We start from the raw sequence: 12,857 nt of genomic DNA, 5'->3' as shown, positions 1-12,857 counted from the left end.
CAGCATCTCTTTAAAATAAAGAAAAGCACTTCTAAAATCCTTCTAGATAAACTCTAGTGGGCTTTCCTTATTGGTCTTAGATACAACTGGAGAGATTTCAACTTTAGTTCTGTTCTGCTACTTCATTTATTGCTGATGAAAGAGGCCTAATTGAATCCTACATTAGCCAAAGCAAATATGGGGAAGAAACCCAGCTCAGTCCAAAATCTGGCATATACTGAAATAGATTCTTTGGAAAAGGTTATCAAGACACCTCCTTACTGAATGTATCCACCCAATTAGATTAGGAATAATAGAGAACTCAAATAATTATAATGAGTACCTTCAATTTATTTCCAATAAAGGGAGCGGTTGCTCTTTTATATTTTGTGGTGGACACTCACTGTTTTTCCTCACTGCTGTTGGATTAAGTTTTAACACTAAAGTAACATATGTCAAGTATTAAAGAAGAAAAATTCTCTATAGGGAAATAATTCCTTTTGGCTCCCTAGTCTCACTACCAGTGTTTTTTCTTTTTCTTAATGAAATGGGAAATGTACAACTGAATAGTAAGAACACTGCTATTCTTTCTGAAGATCTGCTGAATCTGTTTTAGTTGCCAGATTTTCTAGAAACTTTCTTAAGTATAGTTTCAGGTATAAGCTGTGCTGATAATATAAGCTATTCTCCTAGCATAGAACAGTCACCTTTAAAGAAAGATATGTCTTATTTGGGAATAACATGCTATTTTTAGTTGATAAGATTTATTTACAATCTAAGTACTATAACAAACTCTTAGGTTACCTAGCAAGACACTCAACCATTATTTCCTGAAAGGGAAAAAAATAGTAGGTACAAAAAAGACAATGAAAATATACTGATTTATATACTCTTTGTAATTTTTATTTAATTGATCCATACATATATTTATTTATTTATTTCCTTATCGATTGTTTTAAGTGCTGTCTTCTCTTGTACTCTTGTTCTACTTCCAAAAATACCCTCAACAATATTGTTTGCATAGTAAGAATTCACTATATGAAATTAATTTTAAATTAAACTAATATATTAATCACATATAAGCATAAGGTTCTAAAAAATAGAAGATGGGGATTAATGAATTATATATGGGACTTGTTAAAACCCCTTAGATATGTTATATTCTTGGATAACAAATGTGCTAATAAAGTATAGCTATAAGAGAATAAGATAACCACCACTTAGAAGACTTCATGGTAATTTATGAAGAAAAGCAACTAATTAATTCATCTAAATCATCATTCAGACTAGAATAAGGAGATGCAACAAAGTTCACATTAGAAAAAATATATTATTACAAACATTTAAACTTTTCTTAACAAAAATATCAAGGTCTTAAGAAGAAATAATTCACAAAAAAATGGTAAAGACTAAAAAAATTTCACAAAATGGTTTAATTCTACAAATAACTCCTGAGTTCTTGACTAAAATATCTATAACATCTATATCTGGATACCAACCTGTTTGTGGGTTGATCAGAATACTGCCAGGTGGTATGCCTGCTGCTTCCAACGGAAGCAAAAAGAAGCTAGTGCTAGGAGGTGCAACTTGCCCACTTAGGCCACCATCAAAGGAAAGAGAATTACTAGTGCTGACAGTTGGATAGACGACAGGGGGACCATGAGAAGGTTGGCTGAGAGCTGTAACTGGAAGAGACTGCTGGATGTGAGAAAGAGAGCCCGTGGATGACCCTACACTATTAGAAGACTCAGAACCTAGGAAAGGAGTAATAAAAAATTGATTTTTTATTTAGATATAGAAATATGTCATTTAAAAATGCAGACTTAAAAAAATTATCATATACTTTTATACAGCATAACATGCAGTTAGCATATAAAAACACAGGTTCATGTTAAATTATACTCTTTTCTTAAGTAAGTTTATTACAGTAAATGGCATACAGAAGCTATTTACAATAATAAACTTACATACCCAAAACATATGATTCAAACAGTCTTCTAATAAAAACAGACACTAAGCAGCCAAAAAACATATCAAGCAAATTTCCAAAACCCAAATTGACAGTTTACCTTTTTGATAAAAACCAAAGGAATATACAGATTATAATTCTTTTTATAATAAAAAGCATAACATATTGAAAGGCCTAAGAACTTGCATCAGAAATCCTTTTATGTAATGTATCTGAAATTTCTTCAGATTCAGAAGGAAGATTAAGTTAAATGACATTATATATCCTTTCAAATAAGTTGTTAACTCTCTAAGAACTGCATTTGGAATTTACATTATCTTCAGAAATAAAGCCAATCCTCCAATTCTCCATGAAAATGGGATGCTATATAAAATGAATTTGCAGGAATAGAAAATAAACACTATTTATCATTAATTTTTCAACTTCTCCATGCTGAAGTTCTAAATAAACTGCTAAATTAACTTCACTGAGTTTCAACAATTCCTCATCTGTCCTCCTGAGTTAAAAAAAAAAAAACCAACAAAGTGACTAAAACAGTAGGCAACTAGATGGGAAAATCAGAGTAGCTCTGGATGATCAGCCTCTAAAAAGTCAAAGTTGACAGAATACATGGAGATTCAGTATTTTTCTGGAAAGTTATATAATAATTATATAAATTAAATTCTGAAGGGTAGGAACACTGATTAAAAACAAAGACTAGAAGAATCTCAAAGGTTAAGACCAACCCCTACATTTTACAGAGAGGTCTAAAGTTACATAGCTGGACAATGGCCAAGCTAGGGTTTAAATTCAAGTGTCAAACTCAAATATAGTACATTTTCAGGATCCCATTCCAAATAGAATACTCTTATCAAATAGTGTTTATTAATAGTGGCCATTGTCCTATTAAAAATAATTTTTTTCTTTAATGAAAAAATATTAAACATTTCTTTTCTTCTGAAATTAACAAGAAAATTACAGAAATTAGTTCCACAGAACATATAGTGACTTCAAAGTACATCTGCAGGTGATTCATTTATTTTATCTGCAGTTCAAATTGTGGTAAGATATTTCTGGCGATCATATATTTATCGTATAAGTTTCTTATGTACAGAAACTCTCACAATACTAAACAATATCTTTTTATTTACCATTAAAAGTATTTTGATTTGTTTTCTGAAAGAAGTGGAAAAGATAAGATTAGAAAAAAAGTGCGGTTCACTGAAATAAGCAGTTTACAATAATGATAAAGTAAAGTTTCCAAAAATTTTGTCATTGTCAAATATACAGGTCTTCCAGAAATCATCTTTAAAATCATATGTCTAAAGTGAATGTTCATTCAAAACAGAATAAGAGTTCTGCTAACTTTTATAGAAATTTTAGTTCAAGAATAAAGGCATACAAAGGAATTGATAGTTGTGTGACTTAATAGTTGTGAGGCAGACAAAAAAAAAGAGAGAAAATGGTCATGAGCCAATGTAGTGTTAAGAAAAAAAAAAAAAAAAAAAAAGACAAGGGGGAAAATACTTTGGTCATTTAGAATCTTCCAAAATCTAACCTGGTATATTAAATCCCTATTCTCTGCATGTTCCAAGAAAACAAAAACATTTAACAACAAACTCGACAAATTTCAATTTAGATGAAGAAACACACTATTAAAATCCAAATATTCTTCAAGGTTCACTGGAGTACTTAGGGAAAAAAAAAGACTACTACTGAGATTCGTTCTTCAGTTATTTCAGTCATATTTGACTCTGTGACCCCATTTGGGGTTTTCTTGCCACCTCATTTTACAAATGAGGAAACTGAGGCAAGCAGGTTTAAGTAATTTCTCAGAGTCACACAGCTAGTAAATGTCTGAAGTTGTATTTGAGTTTTGGTCTTGAAAGATTTCAAGTCTCTGGCTCTGCCACCTGTGCCACCAAACTGCCCCACTACCAATATGGTTATTTCTTTATATTCTAGCTGAAGTTCTTGGCTATAACTTGGGCAAGGGAGATAAATTTTCATCAAAGAAGTTTAATTTGAACAAATTTCTACAATTTACCTTACAAATCTTTTTATTTTGAAAAAAATTTTTTTTAAAAATCTGCCTCTGATTATATATACATGTATAAATAAAGAATTATTGCTTCCAGAGATATTTAGATGCTACAATTTTACATAATAAAACATTAAATTACCAAGAAAGTTATTATTTTGCTCCATAACATTTTAGAGACATTTATACCTGTTTTTGAAAGCCTGCCTATGCTTTTGCTGCTTCCAGAGCTATCCCCTCTTGTCAGAACTGAAATTCCACTGAAGCTGCTGGCTTTGGTTACAGCTGGCTTCAAATTGCGGAGGGAGCTATCAGAATCTGTGCTGCTCCAGGGACGGGGCTCGGAGCACCTCAGCTCGTTCTCAGTGCTGCTCTGATGGCTGGTGGCTGATCTTCCAGATGCTTCTTTATTGACTCTGGAATTTAGAAAATAAACTTTGAAAATACATATGGCTTTTAAGAACATAGGAAGATGGTGGCAAAACAGGCATGAGGGATTTTTAAAAAAAAATTTAAAATAAATATCAAGTACCTAAATATCTGGCGTCTTTGCTGTGTACTATTTGCCTCCTCTTCTTGGATTCTGTTGGAATTTTAAGAAGGCATTAGTTAATTACTGTCAGCAGAATTCAGATAATGATAAAAAAGAATGCAAAAACCTACTTACCTTTTGTCAGTAAGATAGCTCTCTGGGGAACACAGGGACTAAAAAGAAAGGATAAATGTAAAATGCTGAGTTATGGCCAACAACATACTGTACCTATAAAGAATAAAACCTCACAGACAACAAAGCAACATTCAATTTTTGAAGCTTTTACCCAATATTTGTGGTGAGGGTATAAAAAGATTTTTCAAATGAATAATCAGCACCAATTTCAACGTTCTGAAGTTAATAAGTTTACATTTAGTTTACATACATCTTGGGCAAATATTCGATCTCTGGCTCTCTGATACTCTTCTTCTCGCTCTTCTATAGATTTGCTTCTTCTGTCATCTTTTAATCGTATTCTCATCTAAATGAAAATAACAGTTGTGAATATTGACACTGAGAATGAATGAATGTCATAGTCAGAAAAACGTTTTAATTACAATTACCTGATTATCATCTTTGTCTAAACTAGAGTTATCTCTTTTAAGGATATAACGTTTCTGAAAGTCTTCACTTTTATCATCCTTGATATGATCATTAAATTTCTGATCTGGTCTAAAAAAGAAAAGAACAGAAAGCATAATAATGTAGGTTGACTCTTAACTAAAAACACTGATTTGACTACCTTATTTTGTTTTAAATTTTATTTTAAAATTACATTATTTTTCCAATTACAAATAAAGATGGTTTTCACTTAAGTTTTTCTAAGTTTCAATTTTTTTTCTTCCTCTTCCTTATCCTTCCCCCAAGCTAGCAAGAAATCTGCTATAGGTTATATGTGTCACATTCACTTTTTAAAACATATTTCTATATGAGTCATTTTGGGAAAAAAAACAAACAAACAAAAGAAAAAAAAATAGGTCAAAATAGTGTATTTCAACCCGCATTCTGTCTCCATAGTTTTTTCTCTCTGGATGTGGATGGCACTTTTCAACCAAAATTTATTGGAACTGCTTTGGATCAATGAATTGCTGAGAAGAGCTAAGTCTATTCCAGCTGATCATCACAGAACCTTGCTGTTGCTGTGTACAATGTTTTCTTTAAAGACAATTATTCCAAAGGTTAAAAGTATGATCAACTGTAATGTTGATGTATGTGATACTGTAGATCCAAAGAGACTGACTGACCTACCTTTATGAATACCTTTCATTTTACCTGAGATAATCTTTTTCTATTTTCCCCTTAACAGAGATGTAAAGAAATGCTGCCATTCTACTATTATTGCCGAATTCTTCTGGGAATTCAAGGCTTTTTCTTATTTAAGGGTCTACCTTATTCTTACAATGCTAATGCCATTCAGAAAGAGATAAAGCTTAGTTTGTAATTAAACTGCTAAATAACCAACACCTTAAAAAGGATGATCAACAATAATTTGGAGTTGAGGGAGAAAAGACTTGAGTTAGTGCTGGAAATGAGGGATATCAGGAAAGCAAGAGAAAAGATAGGCAAGAATGATCAAGAAGGATATGAAAAAAAGAAATTTTGTCCACTTGATTATTAGTAAATTTTAAAGCATTATATAAATGTGAAAATTATTACTCCAATGCAAAATCAATACTAACATTGCTCCTGAGAAAACTTGTTAAATGAAACACAGGTGAATATAAATAATATGAGTAAAAATTTTAAAAAGATTTTGTTGGACAACTGAAGTGAGGGATAGATAATATAAACATGTCTAGTGATGCAGAAATAAAGTAAAAATATTTCCTTAAGTCAACTGAGAAGAGCCATAAGTAGGTTAACCTTAAAATACCAATTTTTTTTAAATAGCTATAACAATAATACCATTTTACTATCTTTAGTCATGTGATTCTTCAATATACACCTAGGGACAGGCTTATAATTGTATAAAGTCATATTTTCCTTTTTCTTAATGACTCAAGGATTTTACACTTTAGATATGCCCTAAAGGAAATAAAGTTGAACCATGTGTCTTGCAACTTCTCTAAGAGCAGCTGGATTTCCATCCCAAGTAGCATTAGCAGGCATTTCAGCTAACCTTAAGACTGTCTTACCTCTTTCTTTTACAGGTGCCTGAATTTACTGCCCTGCAATCGCCAACTTCCCGCTCTACTGAGACACCCCAGTGTGCACTGGGTTGTTGACTTCCATAACACCACAGGTTCAACGCTGGAGCGGGGAATCTGCCTATGAGGAAAAGGCAAGTTTGTTTTTATTCATTGGAGCAGATCTCTAAGGTTTTCTGTTTTAAAACCTCCTTTATATCCCAGAAGATATAAAATAAGAATACAGTGTAACTTCAATGATTTGAAATTTCAATTATCCACAATTATGTCAGTGTTCTGTACTACTTGAAATGTATGATAAAAAATTTCAAATTATTTAAATTTTTTGGTCTCAAATTAAAAAAAAAACTAAAACTTTCTAACATGTCTTATGACATTCAAATGACTGAGGTTACACTGTATTGAAAACCTTAGAGAATCATTAGTCTAAAGGTTAGTCAAAATGCCTGCTAATGAAGATATATTTGGGCATCCAGCAACTTTTAGTAAAGTTGGAAGGTTTGGTTAAAATAATTGTGGTTCACCTTTAGTTTGACTGCTCTTCAAGCTTATTCCCCTAACTGAAGTCTGGGTTTGGATATGATTGTAGTTCCTAACTGATTGAGATATAAAAAGTAGTTGGGGAATAGGCAGGAAAAGCAATATATTTAAACAAAGTTAAATACTTAGGCTCTAAAGTAAAAAGGAACACCTTTCAAAGCCATCCATACCTTATCAGTTTAGTTTTAATTGTGTCATGATTATGAAAAACAATGGGTGATGGTGTTTGTCAAACTCAATTCATACTTTTCATAAATGAAGGATTATTATAAAGTGAAAAGTGAATTTTCAAAACCTCAAGTCAGTATCAGCTAAGTAGCTTGAGTGAACTATAATCAAATGGGATATAAATAAATATAATAAATATACCCACAGGTCCTGAGGTAAAGAAGGATTCAAGGATGTCAAGAAAAAAAATCTAGAAAAAAATCAGTCTTTTTAATACTTCTTCAACTATATGGATGCTTATTATAATATGGACAACTGCCAGCTAGATTAGTTGGTAGCATACTATTAAGGACCTCAGTTTGTTGAGACAACCAAAAAGATGTCTTCTGTATCAGTCTTATATATGGTCAGTCTGAGAGGGTGACATAATTGAAGAAGACATAAAAGAGTAGCTCTTTCCTTAAAATATCAATACTACCCTGCTACCATTATACCATTATTGCTAAATTCTTCTGAGAATTCAAAGCTTTTTCTTGTTTAAGGGTCCACCTTATTCATAAAATTCAAATACCAAGAAATAAAACTACTGAGTAGTAACACCATAGAAAGGATGAACACTAATAACTTGGAATTGAGGGGAAAGGACTTGAGTTAATGCTGGAGATGAGGGGATATCAGGGAAGCAAGAGGAAAGATGGGCAAAAATGATAGAGAAGGATATGAGGAAGAGATTTTTGCCCATTTGAATTTTTTGTGTAAGCATGTCTGTTCTACACATGCTGAGATATTCCTAGATCTCTCTGATTCTGGATACCAGGAATATAAAAAATGACTGCTACTGAAGAGTATTTATGCATTTTTGAATGATATACCATGTATACATAGCAATTTCAAAGATATTAATTTATCATATTAATTTTTCATCTATCTACCATATTTAGGCTCAGGTTGGAACAATTTGTACTGAAGAAATAAGTGATTTACTATTATTATAAAAGGTCATTTAAATGTCAAATTAACTAAACTGATAAAAGCACTAGGAGAGGCTTATATGAAAGGTGTTATAGGAGAAAAGAATTATTCCAGCAATATGCATAAAAATATTTATCCAAATACATGTAGACACAGACAGAGATACACTTTTAGCACTTACATTCTTGTATTGCTAGTTTTGTTCACTATGACTGACTTCCCACTCTGATCAACATTGTGGTCTAATCCAAAGTAAGCAGCTACTCTGTGTAATAGCATCCTATGGTAAGATGTCATTGGGGGGAATTTTTTTCTTGGAGACCTAGAAATAAAAAACAGATAAAAAGCAAATTTAGAAATTAAAAAAATTGATATTGGCAACTTGGTTTGTTGTAAAATTTCAGAACTTACTCATTATTACCAATGAAATCTAAAATTTCCTGTTCTAATTTCAGCAGCATCATTCTGTCCCTGAAAAACAAAATTTAACAATTTTCATATGAAAAAGTGAAATAATCATAAATGTCATTGAATTTAAAAAATATATGATTGATATGTTTCGTCTAAGAAATGAATTCTGAGGCTTGATCACCACAGGATTCCACAGAACTGGCTAATTTTTCTAAAAGAGTCAACTTTTAAAGAATGAAAATCTTAAGTTTTATTAATTTATTAGATAGCCTTGTACCACAGGAAGATTGCAATGAAGCAGAAATAGGATATAAATTTTTCTCTTGTATTTATAGCTAAGTAAAGAAAAGATAAAAAAAATATTATTTATTGTGTTTACAATGTTATTACCATGTAGTACCCCACAGAACAAGAATCAGACTATGGGATGCTAAGAACAGTAATATTCCTCAGCGAATCATATGCTGAAGGAACTGAGAATCACAGGACAATGGCATCAGAAATATTTATTACTTTAGTTAACTAACTGGTGAAGGGGAAGTAGATTTGGTCCACATTTTAATGAAACCTATACTTTTAAGACAGAGCTTTTCTTTTAAACAAAACACAACAAAACAACCAATAAAAGTCATCCTCTTCAAACATGTAAAATAAACAAAGAACCCTTGGGATCCGGCATAAGCTCTCTCAGGGTAATATGATTAACAGTTAGTACTGAGTCTGTGACTCACCACCCTAGTGGTCTAAAAAAGCAATCACAGATTCCCAAAAGCCTCATATGCACTGGGTATACAACACTAGAATCAATTTTTTGTAGTCACTAGAAATTTCATATTATTAAGAGAAATACTTAATAAAAGACCAGTAACATTAAAACTGAACATCCCTAGAAAACACTATAACAGTATGGTATGTGTGTGTAAGTGTAATAAAAAAATTTGCAGAAATTCACTAGGTCAACATATAATACAACTCTCTAAAGTTCTGTCTTTTTAGGCCGTCAAAGCAAAACTGAATGATTCTCAAAGACATTATGAATGGTCTTACTAAAATCTTTTAGTGAGTTGTGCTCACTGTTGTATTGATTCTTTTTATAAGACAGAGGTAATGTCATATTTCCATTAGAATGCTTTTGAAACTTCTTATACATGTTAAATAGCTCTAAATATTTCTCTGATTTGGGACACAGTTAATTTTCAAATAGGAATATTTCCAAATACAAATCAGAAAAACCACTGATCTGATAAGGAAGAAGTTAGCACACATTTATTTCTGTTTGTGAAAAAAAGACTGCATTATTTAATCTCATTATTTTAGAATGAGAAATGATTTTATAATCTCACCTAAAAATTGAGAAATGTACTACCACTGAGATTTATCCCTTTCTATTTTCCAACTGTTAACTGAATAGTAAGATTACTATGAAAAATTTTAAAAGTCAAGAAATATTTTTAAAGAACCTAATATGTGCCAAGAAGTGTTAAGTCAATCACTTGTGATACAAAATCCCACACATAGTTTTCTTTATTCCAAAATATATTTGAAAATTAAAATTTGAAAAAAAAAAGTAATTATAAATAACTGGTGGTTTCAATCCCATGAGAGGATATTTGGCACTTCTCCTTCTATCATTCTCTTTCTCTTTTTGTTTAAAAGAAGTGTTTACATATATAATATATATTGGATTGCTTGCCATCTAGGGGAGAGGATGGGGAGAAAGAGGGGAAAATCTGAAACACAAGGCTATGCAAAGATCAGTGCTAAAAAATTATCTGTGCTTGTTTCGAAAATAAAAAGCTTTGAAAAATATAAGTAAAAGAAGTGTTTTATATATATATTTGTTATCACAAATAATGAAGACATTTTCACAACTATAAAATCACCTTGTTTTCTCAGATTTTCCATTTGGCAATGATATTTTTTAACGTTTTCTGGGTCTGAATCTCAAATATGGAACAGACTGAATTTTCCTTTGTGGGATAAAATCTGGAAAAAATTTTGTTTTCCTATAAGAGTGAAACAAATCCTAATAGTCTTAATTCAGGTCTGTTTCTAGATTAGTTACAGTCAGATTTATAATTCCATTACTGCTCTTATCATGTTTCTCCCACCCCCAATTTCTGTATGTATTTTTAAGTTTTATAATACTCATTTCACTGTTTTTAGTATATTTTGTTAACATGTTAACGCTTGTGATCAAGGCAGAGTCTTGTCTAAGCTTACAAATGCTAATTTTAATGAATAACATTTTATAAAGAATCTTAATGAATAAGCTATTTATAGGTCCTGATGGACAATAACCCTTGTAATATTAGAAGTATTTCTAAATATATTCACTTTAAAAATGAAATTACTCAAAATAAAATTTTAAAGTTACATCTAGATATATATTATCTCTTTATGAAGACTAAAAATAATGGATTACTGTCCCATTACAGAGTAAAGGAACTTATTAAAGTTGTGTCAAATATTTAGCTACTAGAATTTATTAAGTGCAGAAATATATATGTATATTTTTGAATTATCTGTGCCAAAGCAAAAATATTTGTCTTCTTCCTGCCCATGCAGAAAGATCCTTGGCCATTTCTTTCCAATAATAAAAAATGTAAATTAATTTTAATATTAGCTTAAATCAACTATGGGATAGTTATGCTGCTTAAAGAATAAACTACATATCATAAAACTTTCTGAAAGTCAAATACTATCGACTCTGGAATTACTGAATATTTGTAATAAGCCATACCCATGCTGCTCTTCCATATGCAGTAATAAAGTTGAAATTAAGGGTAATGAGTAAAATAAAGCATTTAAAAAATTAATCATTTAATCTTGGGTCCAGTTTATTACTAAAGGCAAACAAATTGTTTTTCTACTCCACTAGTTAAATAGAATTTCTGCAACATATACAATGATTACAAAAAGGTACTTTTTTTTTTTTTGTTAGCACATGCAATTTCTAGTAAAGTCACTGATAGCCAAATTGTGCTTTTTAGGAGTTTATCAGTTGACATTGCAACATTATCTTAAAAAGTTTTTTAAAAATTGGTTATTAAAAATATACTTCAGATAACTTTCAATATAAATCATAATCACTGGATTAGGCTCATTTACTAACTGGCCTAAGGATGAAAAAATTATATTTCATAATCTAAAATGAAAAATGGAAAGCAACAATTTTTGGAGAGAGAGATATATATATATATTTTAACATTAAAAGAAAATTTAAGCATTCTACATTTGTTAAAAATGTTTCAAGGATTAAAAATAAATTTCAATGTGACAAAAGTGTAAACTTACCCAATATTATACCTTGTGGTTAATATTAGATCTTAAAAAAAAACAAACCGGTAGAAGCTGATAACACATTGTTAGAACCGTGAAAAATTACTATTCACACTTAAGTGAAAGCTTGATTACAAAGCCAGTAAATGAGTAAATCTTTTGTTTCTCCCCCATAAGATTTAATATTAGCCACAGTTTCCAGTCTGATGTTGATACTGGCCATATTTTACATACTAGCCGTGAAATACATATTCATAATTAGCCTAATCTATCAATAAGCATTTATTAATAAGTAAATAGGTAAGTAAATATCTGTATTAATGGAGAAAAGCAGAGAGGTGGAAAAACCAAAATGAATTGATATCTGGCTTTGAAATGTTTTATGCTTACATTTACATATGGGTGGGTCTGATTTTCTAGGCATTTTGGCCTTTGGCTCAATTCTTCCTTTTTTGTCCTTGTTATAAGTGGATAACACCCCTTAGATAGATGCAAAACACCAAGTTATATAGAACTGTCTGTTATCTCACTCTACAAATTTGCCATTTTTCTGACTTATACCTTCCATGAGATGGCAAAAATTATTTTTTGAAAGGCCTTCCCCACTGGGCTTTGTGGTAGAGATTCAAGTAAAAATAAACAATAACAATCCTATATAAAAAAGTATAAATTAGCATAGATAATAAATATGAACGAGAACTTCAAAGGAAAATTATTCACAAGTTAAATTTCAAAAAAGATAAGAGAATGATGACATGAATATAGATATCAAAATGTAATTCTACTTCAATATATTTTGAACATCCAGGATTTTAAACACTAAACAACTAAAAATAG

The 12,857-nt window shown here is 30.7% G+C and overlaps 1 protein-coding gene across 12 annotated transcripts in view; it reads right to left on the bottom strand.

The window, feature by feature from the left end:
* The window catches only part of R3HDM1 (R3H domain containing 1), an 88,848-nt gene that overhangs the window by 43,035 nt on the left and 32,956 nt on the right, over positions 1 to 12,857 (bottom strand). For 11 of the 12 annotated variants that reach the window (XM_051985787.1, XM_051985789.1, XM_051985790.1 and 8 more), the window contains 8 exons: positions 8,739 to 8,798; positions 8,509 to 8,649; positions 5,064 to 5,172; positions 4,886 to 4,981; positions 4,636 to 4,673; positions 4,501 to 4,551; positions 4,158 to 4,384; positions 1,479 to 1,733 (listed from right to left, as the gene is read on the bottom strand). In XM_051985787.1, the coding sequence (XP_051841747.1) occupies positions 1,479 to 1,733; positions 4,158 to 4,384; positions 4,501 to 4,551; positions 4,636 to 4,673; positions 4,886 to 4,981; positions 5,064 to 5,172; positions 8,509 to 8,649; positions 8,739 to 8,798 (977 nt within the window). Of the gene's footprint in view, positions 1 to 1,478; positions 1,734 to 4,157; positions 4,385 to 4,500; positions 4,552 to 4,635; positions 4,674 to 4,885; positions 4,982 to 5,063; positions 5,173 to 8,508; positions 8,650 to 8,738; positions 8,799 to 12,410; positions 12,585 to 12,857 lie in introns of those variants that run through there. The other variant, XM_051985797.1, reaches the window with a different exon arrangement.

This window comes from Antechinus flavipes, chromosome 3, assembly GCF_016432865.1.
Source record: "Antechinus flavipes isolate AdamAnt ecotype Samford, QLD, Australia chromosome 3, AdamAnt_v2, whole genome shotgun sequence".
Classification (NCBI taxonomy): domain Eukaryota; kingdom Metazoa; phylum Chordata; class Mammalia; order Dasyuromorphia; family Dasyuridae; genus Antechinus; species Antechinus flavipes.
Note: the sequence above shows the minus strand (reverse complement) of the source record. Positions and strands in the feature narration are given on the sequence as shown.